The 21705-nt window shown below is 32.7% G+C and overlaps 1 protein-coding gene across 3 annotated transcripts in view; it reads left to right on the forward strand.

Annotated features, from left to right (window-relative positions):
• LOC129802181 (influenza virus NS1A-binding protein-like) overlaps positions 1-21705 on the forward strand; it is a 49034-nt gene that overhangs the window by 14130 nt on the left and 13199 nt on the right. For 2 of the 3 annotated variants that reach the window (XM_055847804.1, XM_055847805.1), the window contains exons 3-6: positions 12018-12136; positions 15434-15517; positions 15924-16229; positions 19127-19826. In XM_055847804.1, the coding sequence (XP_055703779.1) occupies positions 12018-12136; positions 15434-15517; positions 15924-16229; positions 19127-19826 (1209 nt within the window). Of the gene's footprint in view, positions 1-12017; positions 12137-15411; positions 15518-15923; positions 16230-19126; positions 19827-21705 lie in introns of those variants that run through there. The other variant, XM_055847806.1, reaches the window with a different exon arrangement.

A 21705-nucleotide genomic window follows, 5' to 3' on the forward strand; every position in this document is an offset into this window, starting at 1 on the left:
CGCGAGTACATGGATTACCGAAGTGAACTCACTTTAATGAATGATATGGAAAGTTTTCGGGCTTCTTGTGACATTCTACGGTTCCCTTACAAAAACAGAAAGAGGACTTGGTAAGATAGGTTTTTGAAATGGAGAACAATGGGCATCCTATTAAGGCAAATTAGCTGTCCAAACATACAACCAAATTGTCTAAAATAAGAGTAAAATTCACCTCTACATATCAATTCATTTTTAAGCGTATTAAAACTAATTTTCGTAAAAAAAACACCCTTCTGAAAAGAGAGTAACAAAAATATCAATTAGTATTGAAAATATCGCAGTTAAAACTTGCAACATTAATGCTTAAACTTAAACTTAATAAACTTAAACGTAAACTTAAACTTAATGCTTATAAACACCCTGTCCAAAATTATGAGCCTTTACCCTATGTAGCTTGCGCTTTTTTCAAAGAAAATTTTATGTAAAATTCGACCGGGAATTAACAAAGAAAAACAAGGCGTAAAGTGAATTTTCACCTTATTTTTCTCTACAGTACCACTTAACAACAATTCTAGGTCTTATATTATTCATCTTATATTATTATTTATATTATCTATATAACTTTATATTATTCATCTTATATTATTTAATATTTAATCAGTCTAACATTTTCAAGTATTTTTTTTTTGGGATTTTTTAAAATCGTGACAAATTCAAAAAATGTCAACATTTTTTTAGGTTATGTAGAATAAGCCATTATAAATATCCATGTATAAAATTATAAATGTCAATTTCTGATGCCAACTCCATATAAAAAAGGTGGCATTTTACGCCAATTTGGTATTTATTTATTAAATAGGGTAAAATGAGGTAATTTGGAACCATTTACAATTTGAAACATTTGAGATTTTCTCATTGTTTTAGAGATTCAAAATAAATAAATTCTGTTCCTTTTCTTCTTTAATCGTCTTTTTCTTCTATTTCGCGGTATTTGTTTTATCTTTGCTCATCTCAAGCAATGAGAAAATCTCAAATGTCCCAAATTGTAAATGGTTCCAAATTACCTCATTTGACCCTAATAGAAAAGTTATCAACTGTTTTTTACCACCAAAACCAAAGCTAATTAAATTCTCTATACATTCGTGTTATCACTTTAGCATAATATTGAAAAGAATTCCTACTATGAAGTTTTATACTTAAAATTGGAGTAAAATGCCACTTTGGTTTTAAAGTGTTAAAATTACTTTTATATGAATTTTTGTGACAGGAAAAAAATACATATAGGGTAGAGTCAGCCCTTTTGGCCATGTAAGCACTTTTGGCCACCTAAAGTAAAATCACATTGTAAGGCAATTATGAGTTTATTTAGAACAGAAAAATGGGTCTTATTTCGTGACCTCTAATCTAACGAATCAGAAAACCATATTTGATTTTGTTTCGACTTGATTAATTCTAAGTTATTGAAAGAAATTCTCGACAATGTAAACAATCACTAAAAAAACATGGGATTCTTAAGAAACTTGTTAATGTTAAGAGAAATTGTTTTGCATTTTTTCATATTTTTGGTGAAAATATTTGATGCTATTCAATGAAAGTCCATTTCTTAATTAACTAAATTTTATTGTGATATCATCCTTAATAAGATTTTCTAACAAATTAAATGAAAATCAGATGTGGCTAAAGGAGCTTACTTTTTTCGGCTGTGTAAGTACTTTTGGCCATTCATTTTCCCATACATTTTACACGTGGCGCACCTCTCGGATTTCAGTAAAAACAATCGTGACTTATGACTGATTTTTACATCAAATTGAAAATGTGCAAAAAGTCGTTTAAAATACTCTAATAATCACATAAAATTGGTGTTAAATAAGAATAGGAATTGTGCTGTGTATTTGTGAAAGTTCTCGAAAGCTATTTCTTCTTTTATTTTATTAAAATCCTATTGGAAACAAGTGGCCAAAAGTGCTTACAAATTGGCCAAAAGTACTGAAACATGCACAAGTTGCATAAAATGAATTTTTCATATTAGGTGAGATTCTTAACAATCTCACCTACTATAATCCTAACAAAATTTCATGTCGTCCGATCGACCTCAAACTTGGCCAAAATGTGTTTCAGCACTTCCTGATCACGAATATATATGTGGCTATTTTACGTTCCCGGCCGGCCGGCCGGCCGCTCTTTGGAGCTTAATAGCTCCTAAACTAAAAAAGATATCGACTTGCGGTTTTCGGCAAAGGTTATATATCGGGTGAAAATTGCAACTTGGTGTATTGACCCCCCACCCCCCACCCCTCCTTCCGCCATTTTGAAGACCCCCCTTTTTTTGTTTTCTCAATAGCTCCGTCCCTATGGCATCGAGCGGGCTCAAATTTTAGTATGTTATAGCTGGGCCTTAGAGCTTTCCATCAATACCAAACTTAAGGTCCCCCGACCCCCCTGACCCAAGCTATAAGGGTCCAAAAAAAATTTCTTAAAATGGCCATAACTCCGGTTCTAATTGTCAGAATTTAAAAAGTGAGGGCTTTTTGGAAAGCTCTCGTGAAATGCCACTTCCCCTTCTAACATCGCAAGTTCATAAAACCACCGCTAGGGGCGCTATTATTAAAAAGAAAATTTTTAAATCTTATAAGTTAAATAACTCAAAAATTCCATTGTGCATCGGGCTGAAATTTTAGTATGTTGTAGCCGTTGATTATACCTATCAAACAAAAAAACCTTAAGTCGATCTAAAACCCCTGACCCGAGCTATAAGGGGTCAAAGTTCGAACATTGACCGGCCTCTATCTCCGGTTCTAATTAACATAGCGACCTAAATTTTACCTTTTTGGTTTCGTCTCGATGAGCACTTTCAGATGGAAGTTCAAAAAGTCACCACAGGTGGCGCTGTGATAGCGTCAAAATTCATCGAAATTCAAAGTCACTTTTCTCAAAAACGGCATTGTGCAAGTTAATGAAATTTTAGTATGTTGTAGTCCAGTCTAGGACGTTTCCAAAATGGTGCGTATGCGCGCTGTGGTTTCAATAGAACCGGAGATATGAGGGGTCAAAGTTCACGAAATTCAAAAAATCATATCTTCGGTTCTATGTGACCGATTTTGATGAATGAGGGCTTAAACGAAAGATCTCACCAAATGCTACAACTTTCTAGAATATTTGAACTTCGTGGGACCAACACCAGGGGCGCCACAGTCGAAAAACCAATTTCAATATTACATAACCTCAATTATCTCGACTGTCGCTGAACCGATTTTGATGATTACTTTAACATAATTGTAGAGCACATTTGTCTCTACATTTCGTCCATACATCATTTTCCGCTCAGACTACGCTATCACTCCGATTTTGCCGTTTAAGTGTGAAAAAATTGATTTTTCCCATAATAACGCTTTGAAATCACTCAGATGCCAATTTGACTGCCTCTACTCCACCAAGACACTTAAAATAGGGTTTTAAATGGAAAGTCCCGCAAAATACAACAATTCTTTGATATAGTTGAAGTTCAACAAATGACTACTTGGGGCACTCTGGATGAAAAAACGAGTTAAGAAACAAAAAACCTCGCTTATCTTGGCTTCTGAGTAATCGATGAGTTCAAGTTCTACGGCAAAATTATAGAGAACATTCTGGTCTACATTTCACCCATATAACACTTTTCTGTCAGTTCATCCAAATCCTTGATATTTTGGTTTAAATACAAAATTTGCATAATTTCACGAATTTGATTCAAGATAACTGAATGGCGTCTCCCAACTTCAGCTCCAAATCGAATTTGCATGCACTCCGAGTTAGCTCACGTTAAGAATCTCACCTACATAAGCCGGTTAGGATTATCTGTCCCTTTTCTCTGTAGTCCTGTAATAAAACTGACCTGATGTTTTTTTAGGAATTGTGTGACTTAAGATAAACTGTTAAAGTAATATTGCCACTAGGTCAGATTCATGGAAAAAATATGACGTGTTCGAAGGCAGAGTGTGTGCGAAGCCTTAAATCTCTGAAAGCCTTCTCATATATAAAAAATGATCTGTTACAGTCCTTTTTATCATTTTTGGCGCCATCGCTTGACCTTTACGAATATATTGACAATTTTATGCGCTATATTGTAATCTACAAAATTTTCCCTGTTTATGGGAAATCAATTAAATTGTTTACCGAAGTGAATGTGAAAGAAAGGAAAAAAATAATAAAATGCGGAAAGAAAGTCTTTCAAAAATGGAGCTGATAAATGGGGAGAACAGTGAGAAATTTCAAGGTTAATTGGGATTTGTAACAATCTCTTGAGTCGTTACAGACTTTACGAGATATTTTTAATTCTTTCATGGGATAGTGATAGTATTGAAGATAGCTTACATGTTTTTTTTTGCACTGAAATTTATTGGAAAAGTTTTGTGTGATGTTGATCCTTTTGGGTTATCTTTTTTAAGCAGTTTCTGTTGCGCAAAATACATTACCTTTTGTATTTATCTATACAATAGATTTACATTGATATCTCACTAATACCTTTCCAATATGATTAAGAATTTTATCTCTATAGAAACTTGTCGTTTTTTTTTCGAGATATCGATTTCTTACTCTGACATTTTAGTAAATCAAATTTCTATTCAATTTTCTTAATTTAATTAGATAAATGTATTTTTCCTATTACGTATTTTCTATGGAAAATATACGTTTTTCTATTTCTACAGAGAAAAGGGAAAACTTTTAACTTTCATTTTACACCTGAGAAATTAATTAAAATGTCTTGCAAGTTGAGGTAATACCATGAAGTGTTTGTCCTTGGAGGTACTCCTTTTGCCATTCTGTGGGCCCTTTTACCGCTTCCGCCACGTCAAAACTCCTTGTACATTAATAATTTAATTCTGTGACAAGAGAAAGAAATTAGGACACATCTCAGGGATATTTTTTTTTTGGGTCGTTCACCATAACAATGACCTTTCTCTTGTTGCTAGAGCTTGGGCAAAATGTTTAAATTGTGAATGAATGTGACCTCATTCTAAAATCTTCAAGTGCTGGGAAAATTCTTAAAAGAGAAAAATGATCTTTTGTGACTAACATAGCAAGATTTAAAAAATATTAAGTTCAAGGTTTGCATTTTTTTTGCCTTGTTCATCTTGTTTGGCGGCTTTAATAGGGTGAATCAGCTTAAATTGACCATTGTTAATGTAAGTCGTTGGCCCCGGGAAAAGCAGAGAGAGAGAGATGTTACTTTGCTAATCATTACAAAAATTTTCCATGTTGACGAAAGAAAGGCGTGTGATTGGGAAGAAGGAGAAAATCTCATGAAACTTGTTTTCATTTCTAATCGTATTTCGTTGTTGTGTGGAATCCAATAAAATTATGTAAATAATGTGGGGAGGTCACCCACGGGGTTTGTTTGCAATTTATCAAGCACAAATAGTGCTAAAATTTGTCTTCAATTGCACATTTAATTGCAATTGTGGTGTATGCATAAATTCAGAATTCTGCTTAATTGCCACGGAAAATTAATCCATTGGAGCAATATCTTTGCTCTTGAGAATTTAGTTTTTGCTATTTGAAATCTATTTATTTATTATTTGTAATTTATATATATTGAAACAAAATAATTTGTCTGGCGCCAAATTTCGCATTTAACTCCTTAGATCAGAGGTGTGCAAGAAACCGTTGAAACCGAATTAACGTCAAATGAAACATGTACGTCAATGGTCAAAACGCTACTATAACAAACTTATTTTGACGTTAATTCGGGTTTAACGGTTTCTTGCACACCTCTGCATTAGATAGATTGAATCGATTGAAGAAAACCACTGTTAATGGCAACCATTTCCTTAGAGCTACTGGCGCCACTATAAGAAGAAAACTCGCTAGATGGCGCTATCAACTGTTCTTAATTTATAATTCTCAAGTTTGTAGTACAGAGGTGTTTAAGAACCGTTTGAAACCAAAAGAACGTCGAAAGAAACTTGTACGTTAGTGGTCAAATCGTTACTTGAATAAAATTATTTTGACGTTTATTCGGTTTCAACGGTTCTTGCACACCTCTGTTGTAGTAAAGTTCATTCAGATTGAAGTGATTTGATTTAACACAATCATTTGAATATGTTTCATTAGCCCTTTATAATGAATATCATAAGATATTAATCTTCAGTATCTAACAATCATGATCCTATCTTGACGCAATGGAAAGGTAATATGTTACACTTGAACTTTCCATAATATCTAAAGTTCATCTGATTGCCACTGATGACGCTGTAACCCAAATGATTGCGTTTAATTTCTGTGAATTGAAAAACATGAATCACAACGTTTATAAGATAATTTTTAATCTTTTATCAGATATAAAATCAATTTAAGTCAATTAGTTTAGAAATTGCCCAACCCTTTGTTAGCTTTGCAATCGCTGTCATAGTGGAAATTTCAGACGTGATTTTTCGTCATTACGCAATATTATGAGAGTTTAGCTACAAAGAAGATCGATAAGAGTTTAAATCTTATCTAAAATAGAATGATACGAAGAAGATCGCTGAATACAAATTCGACTGTCACTTTTTTTTAAATTTTCTATTAAGACTTTTTGGTAGTACTTAACGTCAGTAAGCTCCACCCTTTATACGAATTATTTTATTAGAGTATAACTATATAAAAATGTTCAAAAACAAATGGTTTATTATAGGAAAAATAAATACTACAATTAACTGTGTTATCACACTTGCACATTAAAATTTTAATATGATTCACATTAATTGTCGCTGGTGAGAGTCGAAATGTGTAATTTGTGTGTTTGAATCATTTTATATTCAAAATTTGATCTATTTGTTGATAAAAAGGTAGACTTGGCCCGCAAAATTTGATATAAATTGATTAATAGCATTAATGCGAAAAATTAATGCGATTTCCTCTTTAATTTTTCAATGTGAAAAATATTTATGCTTTAGGTAAATTTAAACTTATTTTTGCAGGCCAAGTCCACTTCTTTATCAATAAATAGAAAAACCTCAAATATTAAGTGACTCAAAGACACAAATAACATATTTGGACGCACAAGCGACAATTAATGTGAATCACATTAAAATTTTAATGTGCAAGTGTGATAACGCCGTAAGTTTAAGTCTCCAAATTAATTTTCCCTTACGACAGTAGTGCTTACAATGATCATTACATTACGAATTTACGAGTGATCGTTACTTGTTACAAATTTTTAGTGGGCGTGGCTTGTTTTTTTTAACCAGTATACTTCGAGCACTTTTTCTGAAGTACTAAAAATAACAAGGTGGCCAAATATCTCTCCATGTTAAATGGTTGTGAGACTAGAGGTTTAGCCCAATTCCTGAAAGTCTTTAAATACTAAATGACAAGTAATTTCATTGGGTTTTTAGAATCCAATAGATCGTTTACCCTTAAAGGGTTACATAGATCACGCAAACTAAAAGAGATACAGTATATTTCCTTTACATTTTTTGGATATAATAAAAAAGTTAAATTCAACCTCTTAAGTGCACTAAAGTAAAATATTTGAATTTTATTTTGAAGTTCTTGAAGGGGCGTGTCCTAAAATAATTCATGGACGGGATTAGGGATCTCAGTGGCAGAATAGGCAAGTTCGAGTCGTGCCCCCTGCAAGATCTGAATATCTTGCAAAATACATTTTCACTGTAAATTCCGAGAACACAGAAGAAGAATCCACATTGCAGTGAAGGCGCTCTTGGGAGATCTACGATCAGAAGATTCTTCCAACACGGGAAATACGACATTGCAACATGATTACAATGTAACAAATATATCCTTATACGATTAATGATAATAATGCTGGGCGGTGCTTAAAGTCTAGTCAATTTTTTAGCATTAGTTACACCCCATGATAACTTATCTCGATTAGGAAAATTTATTTATTTATTTAGTCTACGCTTTTAAGATATTTCACGTTACTTTTAAAGTTTTTTATGGTGTAGGAACTAGGAACCGCCTCCTCTTTTAAATCTAAATATAAATCTTTATCATTTAGTTACATTAATGGAAAAAACAATTAAACTTTCTTAGTAATAGAATAAAAAGAGGAATGGTGGGACTAGGGTAAAGTGATACAAATTGGACAGGGATTTTTTTCTTTATAAATACAGTACTAAATTTTTATTTGTATAAAATTTCCGAAGAAATGTTTCGACGGTAAAAGGTTACACTGTAAATTGAAGTGAAAATTTTATATGTTTAAACTTATTCATAACAAATTAATTTCACATTATTTGCAGTACAAGGAGCCAAATAGTAAATCTTTTGCATAAAAAATATACAAATGAAATTTTAGTACTGTATTTATCAAGGAAAAATTCTCTGTCCCACTTGTATCACTCTGCCCTATTGCAATGAAAAATAAAAAGGGGCGATCTTTTGAACACTTATTTTTAGTACAGGACTGCTCTCAAGTGCTTCTGTATTGTTGAATTTTCTTTGTGTTGGTTCCTGTCTCGACTATTTTCATGAGAACAGTGATGTACTAAAAATGAATTAAAATCTTCATACTGAATTTATAACACGGTACCTTCGGACGATTTAAGCTTCGCACAATTCATTTTTTTTTCAATGTGTTATAAATAATTTTTGACCATTATATTATAAATGCTATAAATTCAGTATGAAGATTTGAATTAATTTTTAGTACATCACTGTTCTCATGAAAATAGTCGAGACAAGAACCAACACAAAGAAAGGGTCCTGGTCAAAATCCTGAAAGCCGAAATCCCGAAAGCCAAAATCTCGAATTCTTGAAAGTGTCATAGCTACTCCCACGATTGCATCCGCACTTTCTGAAGGCAAAGGGAAATCTTCTGTGTCTTGGGAAATTATTCTAAACGTTTTCCTCCATATAAGTTCATCCCTTTCAGGATTTTGGCTTTCGGGATTTTCGCCTTTTCGGGATTTTGGCGTTCGGGATTTTGGCTGCCATCGTATTTTAATAGCTACTCCAATACTTCAAAATTTTCAGAAAATGGCTATGGGTGAAATCCATAAGGAACATAGAGAAAAAATTGAATTGTCCGAAGCTTCAGTCGTCCGAAGGTAGCGCGCTTTCCCCTAGCTCTTTACTGTTCTCAAGTGCTTCTGCATTATCAACTTTTCCTTGAGTTGGTTCCTGTAACGACTATTTGGTGGCTTTGGAACACGCAGAGGACTGAAGAAATAGTCGAGACAAGAACCAACACAAGGACAAGTCGATAATACCGGAGAATATTATTTTGATTATTTGATACTTCTATCTCATTAGTGAAAATCTAATCTGAATATTCCACTTCAACTTGTGATTTATTGGACAATTTAATGTATGGGAAATTGTGTCTCTGTGACAAATTCTAATTTATAATTATTTGTGTAGAATATAAATCAGTAAGTTAAATTTGGTGACAGCCATCGATGGTTGTTGCAAAAGAATTAAAGAAAAAAAAAACACTGTAGACAATTAGCAATAAATTGACTATTCTTATTCACGGCTCATGAGACAGGGAACTCAAACATAAAAAAAGAATATTTTTAACAATGTTTTGCGTCAATCTCTTCAATTCTCTTTTTTTTCTGTACGGAATTGTATATGCCTGCTAATCAATTTTAGTCACTCAAAACTGCTTCTCAGTGGATGACCAGCTTGTAAATAAGGATGATGGTTTAAGGGGGAAACCAGAAGTGCGAGTAAAGCCACTTTTTTCACGTATTTTGTTTCTTGTGAAGCTTTTCTCAGTGCTTTATCTATGGCAAAATATATAGCATGATCGGCAAAAATACCAAAGGAAATTCAATGTGACTCAATTTCACGTGATTATTGAAAGGCGCAAAAACTTTTGGAAAAAAAAATGGGGATTAGGCTTATGTGTCCTGTTGAAAAATTCCATTAATAACAAAAAATTTTAATTGGATCACAAATAAAATTTTTGGTATAATTTTTTTCTTATTTGGAAGATTTCCATTAGAGTTTATTGGCTTCTATTGACCATCTCTCAATTTTGTGCTATCTTGTTGCTTCTTTTGCCAGACTTCTTGGCCCCCTTTTTTTGTTGTTGCTAAATGCCAAGTAAATGTTTTATTATAGATCACAAAGTAGAAATATTATTTTTGCATGTGACTTTGAGCAAAGATACTGTAAATTAAAACGGTTATTTGGCAAGAACTTAATACAATGTTATCGTAAGATCATATGGAAACGGCATGCCTGATTAAAAAGACGAATGAATGGAGAGGCAGAAAAAGGCCATAAAAAGATGATCTGAAAATCGTGCTAATTGTGTGCTAAACGTCTTGAGAGAATTTTTATCGTTTGGCTATTAATTTACCGACCGAGAGAGAATAATCTCAACAATAGAATGCTGATTGATGTTGGTAGAATTTATTCGCACTCAATGTGGATGATTCTTTTTTTGTGAGGTATAGGGGAAAGGCTCATAATTTTGTCCAGTTTCTTATTTTGGACACTTTGAGGATAAAATTGGACACTAAAAATAAATTGATGATAAAATGATGGATTAGGTGTGATTCCTTTATAATCACACCTATTTTTATTCCAATATTTGATGAATAATTAATTCTACCTAAATATTTGTTCTTTTTGGAAGATTTTAACACTAAATACATTAAATTTTGAATATGATTTGAGTTAAAATTGCTTTGTTGAAAATTCAGTGTGAACAATTGCTTACGAGAAATATGACAGAACTTTGTGTTTACTTCAGTCTTATTTAGCTGTGGTGAAGTACTAACAATGTTTCTTCGCTTTTTTTGAGTGATATTATTGAATATTCATTAAATATTGTGTTGATTCACGTTAGTAGTGATTTTTACATTTGACCTGAAGTGAGATTTGCCTTGTGAATTAGATTTTTCGTGTGAAAAATGGAAAATTTTCTAAGACATTCACCAGTGAGGTGATACTCCTTATTTTGGACAGGTGTTTTTCTCACGAAATTTCGTGAAGTTTTAGCTTTTGTGATGACTAGGTTGGACAAATGCCTAGAGAAACAAAGGAACATCATCTCTACGAAAGAGATGTAGCGAGAAAAGTCTTGAAAGGCTTCCGGTAAGGCCAGGAAATAAGCGAATCCGCTTGTACTTGGAGTACCGAAGTCAACTCACTTTAATGAATGATATGGAAAGTTTCCGGGCTTCTTGTGACATTCTACGTTTCCCTTACATGAATAGGAAGAGGACTTGGTATGATTGGTTAATGAAATGAAGAACAATGGGCATCCTGTTGAGGCGGATTAGCTGTCCAAATTTACAGCCAAGTTGTCCAAATTAAATAACCAAGTTGTCCATAATTAGAGTCAAATTTACCTCTACATATCAATTCATTTTTAAACGTATTAAGACTAATTTTAGTAAAAATAAGACGATAAATAGCTTGCCAAGTTCCTAAACAACCCTTCTGAAAAGAGAGTAACAAAAAAGTCAATTAGTATTGAAATTATCGCACTTTAAACTTGGAACATCGATGCTTATAAGCAGACTGTCCCAAATTATAAGCCTTTACCCTACTGTGGTGTATAAAACATGAAAATTTAGTGTGTAAATATTTAGGGATATATCTTTCACACATCACGCGCTTTTCTTCATGTTGGTGAAAAAAAAAACACGAAGAATAGGCAGAAAATAATGGATCAAGGGAGAGAAACTTTAAGAATACAGCAAAAGATTGAATGTTTTTTTTTACATTAAAAGTTTATTGAGAAATATCTTATCACAAGACAATTCGTATTCTAATTATAATTTTAATCATGATCCTTGAATTTGCTGAAATACAACATTAGTCGGATGCTCATGAAGAGATAACTAAATAAAAGTTGTTTCTTTTTATTTTGTTTAGCTGCTTGTGCTAAATGGGATCTTTTGTTTTTAAAATTAGACAAGTGGATGGTTGAAATGATCTCTTGAGAGATATTTTAAGTGATTGAAATGGTTATCCTCACTCCACGCTTCTATATTTATTTATTTTTTTCATAAAGTTATTTCATCAGTGAAAAGCTTTTGTGACTTTTATGAAGGCACTTTTAAAAAAAAAATGGTTTATTCTATCTTTTCAGACGATGCAATGGAGGATTGTGGTTTCTTAAAATTCACCGATAATGACCTCAAGTCGTCCTTCCTTCAGGCTCTGACCACTATGAGGAAACATCGTCTGTTTTGCGATGTTATTCTCAATGTAAGTTTCTCAATAATAATATTCTAATCATGAAATTTCTCTCTATACTTCACCTCTTGAAAAAAAAAAAACAGATCCAGCAAGAGAATTTTTTGAGGTAATTGCTTGAAATGGGCTAATTTAAGATCTATTAATTTATTTATTTGTTAAAATACTTACGAGTTATCCTTGACACACATTCTATTAATTGTTCTTATCCAATGGTATAATTATGTTTATCGTTCGATTATTTTGTTTATGATAGAAGGTCAAATGAATTCCCTAACAAACTTTTCAGAACACGTAAAGTTCTTCGGGTCACCGGTAATGGCGCTAAGATCGAAATTTATTGCAAAAATTACATTTTAAGCACATGCTTCACTGAGACAAAATTTCTCAATTTCTTTATTAAAGAGAACTTGTTTTTTTTCTTAGTAAATATTATAAAAAGCTACACATTAAAAAAATGTGTAAAATTTTACTACAATTAATAGTGCAACATCGACCATTTTAGTTACTTAATTTAAAAATGTATAGAAAAATGCACAACATTTTGGTAATTTATTATCACGTGATTGAAAATTACCACTGTTATAGTTTGAAAAATTTTCAACAATGTTGTTTAATTTGAAAATGTGTAAAATTATAACACTATAATATTGTGAAATCGGATAAATTAATTAATTATTTTAATTTATAAAAATTTTTCAACAATGTTTCGTCATTTAAAACTGTTTAACAAACTCTAAAAATCACCACTATTATAGTATGATTACAGTTTTTCACATTATTATAGTGTGAAAAAATACACAACTTTATGGTATTATTTGTCACATGATCAAAAATTAACACTATTATAGTTTGAACATAATTTTTAACACTATTATAGTGTGTAGCCTTGTGTATTTCAACCAATTTTTTTGATTTTTTAAACAAAAGTTGTGTAAAAATGACTAAATTTCCAATTAAGACTTATACTTCAGTCGAGATGCTTTTCATTGGGCAAAAGTCATATAGAACATCAAATTCTATCATCAAATATACAAAACATCAAATTCTGTGAAAAATTGTTATATATATAACAAAAATTCAACATCTTGAAATTCAACAACTTCAAATTAAACAATTTTAAATTAAACACTTTTTACAAATTTAACATTATAATAGTGGTGTGAAAGATTACACACTATAATCCTATAATAGTGTTAATTTTTTTTTACTGTGTAGTGATAAGCCTAGATCAGCTTATTGTAGGTGAGATTCTTAATGTGAGCTAACTCGGAATCCATGCAAATTCGATTTAGAGCTGAAGTTGGGTGACGCCATTTAGTTATCTTGAATCAAATTCTTGAAACATTGGTGACCAATTTTTAATTTGCTGGGTTTCGAGCTTTACTTTTAGATTAGGAAAATTTCAGAAAGCCTAAATTCACATATCTTTCTCTCAGCATTTTAGCATTCGTCTATTTTACTCTTTCGCATTGTTCTTTTGAATCGTTATGGCTCGGGCACATCTTTTTGATCAAGAAAATTTCATGAAGTCGAATTTCGGATCCCTTTCTTTTTCACATGTTTTGCATATGATTATCTCATTCTCTCGCACTCTTCTTCTTCTCTTAAACATCACTCCAAATTCAATTTAGCTCAATCGAATTTGGTATGCGAAAGAATGAGATAGTCATATGCAAAACATGTGAGAAAGAAAGGGTTTCGAATTTCGAGTTCATGAAATTATCCTGATCTAAAAGGTACGCCTCAGCCATAAAAGTTTATATCACTCTTCGCACTTAAATCAAAATTAGACTCGTTCTGATGCTCATGGGAAGAAGAAGAGTGTGAAAGAGAGGGAGAGATATATACAAGAAGTTAGTGAAAGAAAAGGATGGCAATTTTGATCTAATAAAATTTTCTTGATTTTAAAGTTGTTTGGAAGACATTGGTGACCAATTTTTAATTTGCTGGGTTTCGAGCCTTACTTTTAGATCAGGAAAATTTCAGAAAGTCTAAATTGACGTATCTTCTTCTCAGCCTTTTAGCATACGTCTATCTTATTCTTTCGCATTATTCTTTTTAATTGTATTAACAAGTTTAATTTCGTTCAATCGAACAAGGCAACATAATGAAAATTTTATTTCAACAATATTCATAAGAATAACGATGCTGATATTTATTGTTTGTTCAATTTTCAGTCATTAAATCATCAAAAATAAATATTTAATTGAACTATATCAAGTGCATTCTTCTAAGTAAATATTTTGAAAGTTTTGAAAAGTGAAAGAGTTTATTGTACACCATTATAAATGGAAGGCTTGATAAGACAAAACCTCATTATGCAGCTTGTATGAAAAATTTGACCGTGAAGGCGTGATAAGCTATAAACTAATACTCTGATAGCTAGAGATCTAATCTTATGTGCAGCACTCCAATTTTTGTTATTTATTCCAGATTTTACTGCATACGTATTCGGAAAAAAGAAGAAATAATAGTAAAAAAAAAATGGTCAGACCCGAGATTTGAACTTGAAACATTCAAAATGTGAACGAAAAGTTCTTTTTTAAAGTAAGAATTTAGGATTTTGCAATTAAGATTTCATATTTTTTTTTATTTTAAATATCTTAATATTTATTAAATTTATTAATTCAATTTTAAGGGGGTAAGTTGTGTAAACGGTAAGAGCGTTCGGCTTTTGGGCGGTGTGACTTCTGTTCTGACTCGATTGTCACAGTTGTGAGTTCGAGTCCGGCTCGGTGCAAATGATTGAAGTGTGTGAATGGATATTTTTTTACGAAATATTGTAAACTGAATATTAAATTTATAAACCGTACAATGTACAAAGTGGCAGAAATAGCCCAGTACATCTAAAGTAAATATAAATAAAATATTCAACAATATTTAATCAATATTATTTGTGTTCTAAATTAGCCCAATTTTAGTAGTTATCTTCCCAAGAAATTCTCTACAAAACAAAAATCATTCAGTAAGGCACACATTAAACACATACTAAATCATCAAAATTTTCTTTTATATTAAGAAAGAAATTATGCAAATAATTTGGTTGCAGAAAAGACATTATGTTTTTTTCTTTGTAGCATGAAAAAGAACGGTGGGGAAAAGAAAAATGTGGGCAGACAAAACTGAGGGAATAGAAATGACAAAATTTCTTGCTAAATTAAATAATTTGTTGGAAAAAAAAAAGAAAAAGCTTGCAAATGCCCCTTCATTTAGAGTCATAATTGATATTTTATTCTTTTTCTCATTTTTTTCTTGTGTGTGGGCGAATATTTTCACACATTTAGGGTGTTTTACTTCTTGATGCAGGTTGGCAACACCGATATCCATGCTCACCGCAATGTTCTGGCATGTGTTTCGCCGTATTTGATGGAGTTATTTAGTGCTGAACAGGTAAGATTGAACTATCTCAGTTTTTGTCTTTGTTGTCCATCTTGTTTGATTTTATCTCAATCTGGGTGACTTATATTTGGTCAAAAAGGAGAGAAAAAGAGAAAAAAATGTAATTTGGGTCGAACGAGGAATCTTCTTTCAGGTGATTTCTTTTGGATTTTTTTTCTGGGTTTTAGGATAAAGGTGAAAAAAAAAAAACTTGAGAAACACAGAAGGAATTTTACTGCTTCTCTCTTATTTCTATTGTATCTTCTAGGAAAAGAAATTTTCAGGGTGTGAAATGTGCAGGAATTAGAGAAAAAAAAATCAGGAAAAAATAATAATCAATTCTCTAGTTGATTTCCGCATGTAGCATTCTTCTAATTTTCGTTTTTTTGCCTTTGAATTTATTTTTTGCTAAAATAAGGAGACCCAACATGGCTCTGGAGATGGAAGTATTCCGAGTTATCGTCTCAATGGAGGCATGAGTAAGATTGCTCTGCAAATCCTCGTGGATTATGCTTATACGGCCACTTTGGAGATTCCGGACATTCTGGTGAAGGATGTCTACTTGGCAGCCTGGAAGTTGCGCATGGATCGCGTTGTCGGCGAATGTGCTAGGCACTTGATCGCTGAATTGACGCCTGAATCATGCATTGAAACCCGGTCTCTACCGGGAATAACCAAGAACAAGGCCTTTGTGCAGAAAGTGGACTCCTTCATTGCCAATCAGGTAAGTTCAAATCCTTTAAAAAATATATAACTGGAAATACAAAGAACATTACCAAAAAAAATGATTTTTCGAGTCATAACAACTTTAAAAAAATATTAAAAAAACATTTAAATTGGAGAGGAGCCATGAGTAAGGCGGAACTTGGCCCACAAAAATTGATTAAAAACGACTTAAATCGCAAAATATCGCTTGGCCCTTATTTAGTAAATTAATGTTAATAATAATAATTTTTAATAGTTCTAGCTAACACATTTAACACTTTTTAAGAACTTAATGACTATTTTAAAGAGTTTTGAAAATTTTCACTACAAAAAATAAGAGAAATTGAGTTCTAATAATACGTCCTTAATTAAGGCCTTTGTTAAAGGCATTAATTAAGACCTTTATACCTGTGCTATTACACCAGGATTTTCACAATTTAATTTTAAATTCAATTGAGCCAATTGAGCATTATAAGATTTCTAGAGTTTACTTGAAAATTCTAAAAGTAATAAATTTAATTCGAATAAATAAATTTAATTAGAACAATTTGGTTCCAAAGGCCACTTTTTTTTAACTGCAATAACATTGAAATTAATGAGCAATTTTAGCATTTTAATTTGCTGAATTCAAATTTAATTGAGCAACGACAGCATGTTTGCATTTTAGCATGTTTAAACATGTTTTGGTGGGCCAAGTATTAGTTTATATCAATAAATAAGCGAAAGTCTATCAATTCAAATGATTTTTAATGCAAAATAACGCATAGGAACCATTCATCTGAAAATTAAATTGAATTTACAAATTAAAAAAAATCTTAGTGTGACAGCACGGTAAGAGGCCTTAATTAAGCAGTTTGTATTAAAGAGATGAAAAGTATTTTTTTTCCAAAGCTTCCGGCTCAGACTCAGCATGAACAGGCTCATAAAAAAATCCCTGACAGAAGTGTGAAAAATTTGAAAGTAGCCCAATATTTATTCAAAATACATAGGGAGAAATTGTGCAGCTTCGTACGGAAAATTATGTCCAAGATTTAAGATTTTTTACTGAATGCCACACAAACCGAATCAATTATACCACTACACGGTAAAAACTTTTGGACACTGACCAAAATATTAGAACAAGTTTTCCTTGGAACAAATTTTTTTGGAATCGATTTGTACCTAGATAAGATATTAGATTATTCCAAAAAGTTTTCTTTATAGTTTTGTGACGAAATACAGTTACAATTTTGGTAGATATCTTTTGGAACCGTTTTGATACAGTGGAATGTTTACAAATTTGAGTTGACATCGTTTTATAAAAATTTGTTCCGGGAATTTGGAACAGATATTTGTTGCACTCGGCTGTTTTGTTCCCACTGTCACGAACAAATAGGTACATTTTCAAAGTTTCAAATCAACTCAAAGGTTTCAGTGATATTTCACACTAATCTTGACAGTTTCCAGAAGTATTACGGGCCTTCTAGATCCCGTTTCAACGATGAAGTATCAGACCACCCAAAGTTTATAACAATATTATTCCTACATCTGTAACATATTTGTTCCAAAAATTTTCAGTGTCCGTGGACGAGGTTATTTTTGGAACGAAATTGTTTCTCATATGGGGAATCTTTTTGTTCCCATTGTCGGGAACAAATTCGTGTAAAGAATTTCGTCTTACAGTTAAGGCCTATACTTCAGTCGAGATGGATTTTGGTGGCGAGAGTTTATAAGGAACATCAAATAAGAATCAACTTAAGAGTGTTTTATACAGACGCGTGCATGACGAAATCATATGCGAGTGCTGGCAGCAGGAGAAGAAGGGAATCTCGAATTAAAAAAGTGAAACCATGTAGCACGAAAATTGCTATAGATTTGGCGTACTCCTCATTTCGGTGACAGGTGACTGAGTGTGAGAGGAGGGATACGATTTTATACTAGACGAGCTATTTATTGGAACAAATTCATTACTAATATTGGGTATGTTTTTGTTTCTCCTAGAAGATACAAATTTATTCGAAACATTTTCGGTGTCCGTGGACGAGCTACGTTTTGGAACAAATTCGTTACTGATATTGGGTATCTTTTTGAGTCTCGTAAAATGAACAAGATTGTGCCAAAAATTATGGTGTCCGTGGACGGGCTAATTTTTGGAACAAATATGTGCCGTGTATGTCAAAAAAATCTCTTATTAGGTTCGTAATTGCCCCTCACAAAATTCCTGGAAATCCTTGGATTTTCCTCTACAGGAAAATGAAAATTTAGTGGCGATTTTTATAAAGCTGCCCTGGTTTGCTCAGCTTCGTACAACATTTTGCCCACCTATGTAGGCCTCACTTTCCCCGGAAACATTACACCAGACACAAAAATTTGCGCATCACTGCCAAGATGGAACTTAAGATGGAACTTAGATGTATTAATTAAAGTGTAATATATTCTTAAAATTATGAAATAAAAATCTTAATACTGCATAAAAAATTCTTATTTTAATACGGAAAATTATTCTTGGTTCTAATCCCTAAAATCTTATTTTTATACGTGACCAAATTCTTATTTTTAGTAGTTATATTTACAAATATTATTAAGAAATCAAATTTTCTTAAAATTATGAAGTTATGTTCTTAAATTTATTCTGGAATTTTAACAAAAAGTTTAAAATCAATTCGAAAAAATCTTATTTTGAGTATATTCTCAATTTTAGTAGATGTAGGCATTAAAATAAGAATGAAGAAATCTTAATCGGATTTCATGACTGAATAGACTTAATTTCATGGCGAAAAATCTTAATTTTAGTACAAAATTTCTCTCAGTGTACTTAACTAAGGACTTGAAGAAAGATTTTGTAATTAAAAAAAAAATAATGATCCGAAGTTTTCCCCGTTCCCGATATTTTCAAAAATCAAATGCAGCAACCTTTCTGCAATTTTTTGTTCCCAGTTTGCTGAAGTGAACCAATCTCCGGGATTCCTGCAGCTACCATGTGTTCAGATCGAGGTGCTGTATCAGACGAAGCAAGAAATGTCCCTGGTGACTCATAATTCCTTGGCGCGTCTTGTTCTCGATTGGATTAAGCGTCAGTTGAGCGAGGAATCCCTGCCAATGCCGCATCTTCTCGAGCGCAGTCACTTGCTGTATCTGGCTCTGGACAATTCTCTGCAGGATTGTTCGGACCTTCCGCCTGGTCATGAGTCAGAATCCGAATTGGTGCAGGATTACAAGCGTCTGGTGCTCAAGTGTCCCAACAATAAGGCCAGACGCAAGTGTCTGGCTGCCCCGATGCGTCCCAGAGTTTTGATCTATTCCAGGGACATTGGGGGCGATCGGGAGGAGGTTGAGGGCAATTTTCAGCCAGATTGGAGTGTATTGGGGAGTATTAAAGTGGCTGAAAATATGTTTGTGTCCCTCGTGACACTGGACGGAGCTCTAACACGAATCTCCATTCAGCTGCGCCTCAATGTGCCAGCAACAACTTCGCCCATTCATACGCCCGATGCCCTGACTTTTGGCACCAAGAATCCCACCGATGTGGACGGTCCGGAACTTTTCTGCGAGGTGGCAAATATGTCTGGGCCAAAATGTGGTCTGGGTGTTGCTGAACTCGATGGCAAATTGCTCGTCTGTGGCGGCTACGATAGAGGTGAGTGAGATATATTTTTAAAGACTTTTTTTTTCTCCTCAGCTAAATACTTGGATAATTGCATGCAAATGCTAAACGTGGGCTGTTAATTTAATCACTATTTCAATTAAAACAACTTTTTTACAATTGACGGAGAAATATAGTGACGCAAGTGGTTGGTTCCGTTCGCAATAAATCACCTTTGGACTAATGAATGAATCATTTTTATCTCATATTGAAATTATGCCTTTTTACCTCACAATTTAAATTTGAATGAAATATTTCATTAAAAAAAATTGTTTATAATAGCGTTTTCGTGCAGTCTCGATGTTGAATAATTTATTTTCTTGACGAAAATAATAACATACCCGAAGTTATTGTAGACAAGTAGGTCACGTCTTCAAATTCTGAAAGAAAGGTGTCTTTTAGGTGATTCATTCTGCAATAACTTTTCAGTACTTTGAAAGTTCTCCAAACAAAAACTAGGAGCGCTGAAATCGCATGCGTTCAAGGGGTGCCTCATATTGAGAAACTCTTGTAAATTGAGCAAGAAATGTATGTTGCACGACACCTCAAAATCCCAAAATCTAGAAGCCCGAAAAGTTTCGTGAAACCCGAGAAACCACAAAAAAAATCGCCAAAACCGGAAACCTAAAAAATGTCTAGCGAAACCCGAGATATTCAGAAGTTTCGTGAATTCTGTAAAACAAAGTCACGAAACCCAAAAAAGCCGATAGAATTTTAGCCCTATTCAAAAAAATCAGAAAAAGTTTCATTTTTATATAAATATAATATAAAATGAAATACTAATTAACTAAATACTAATTTTATCTATTCCACAAGCGTAATTAAATATTCAATAAACAAATTATTTATCCAAACATTTTGCTTGATGAAAATTTGATGACACTTAGTATATTGGATAAGAAATATTGGATTCGATGCACTTGCTTATAATATTGCTCTAAAAAATGCTCAAAATCGTAAATCCAAAACGAATAATTATTATTTTTCAACTCTATACGTAGCACCAGTAAAAATACATTTAAATTTCATTTCGTATCCCTGTGCCTTTACGTCAGTTTGAAATCAATCACTTTGTGAAAATGAGATTGTGTAGTAATATGTAACGAATGCTTATACAGCCAGTGAAGAAGCATTTCCGCCGTTTGGCTTCGGAGGCTGGTCACCAACGCTGAGACGGCGGCGGACGCATGGTACGGGGGGTTATACGAAGTTGAATAAATTATTATTATTATTATTATTATACAAAGAACTTTGGGGCTGATTTATTTCACAAATCGCGAAAAATAGCGATTTCAATTTAAGTGGCGAAAAGTGGGACACTGACTGGCGAGAAGTGGTGATTCTACCCTATGTGTTTAAATTTGGAAAATAAACGGAAAATATAATGGAAGTAGAGGAAAGCGCGCTACCTTCGGATGACTCAAGCTTCAGACAAATCAATTTTTTTTATTGTCTAATGAATTTGACACATGACTGTTCAGGAATTATGAGGCATTGGACTGGCTATTTAAAATGTAATAATATAATGAGTGGAATACGTTAAGAACATGAAAAAAGAGATGGCAAAGCGTCCCTGCTTTGCGGAATGCTCAAAAAAAAAAACGTCTAGAGAAATTTTTTTTTTAATGGGGATCATCGAAGACTGGAAGTCGATATCTCTTACCGTTTGCTCTCTCTTTGAGTTCGAGCAGTAAAAAAATCGAGTTGACTGAAGATTGAGTTGTTCGAAGGTAGCGAGCTTTTCCCTTAACCCTTTAAGGACGAGAAGCTTTCCGCTGAGCGAAATTCAACGAAATCAAGTTTCCCTCGATATTTTAGCCTAAATATGAGATTTACGGTTTAAAAGAAATTTTCCCATCCCTATAGGAGTCCT

This window comes from Phlebotomus papatasi, chromosome 2 (genome assembly GCF_024763615.1).
Source record: "Phlebotomus papatasi isolate M1 chromosome 2, Ppap_2.1, whole genome shotgun sequence".
Classification (NCBI taxonomy): Eukaryota; Metazoa; Arthropoda; class Insecta; order Diptera; family Psychodidae; genus Phlebotomus; species Phlebotomus papatasi.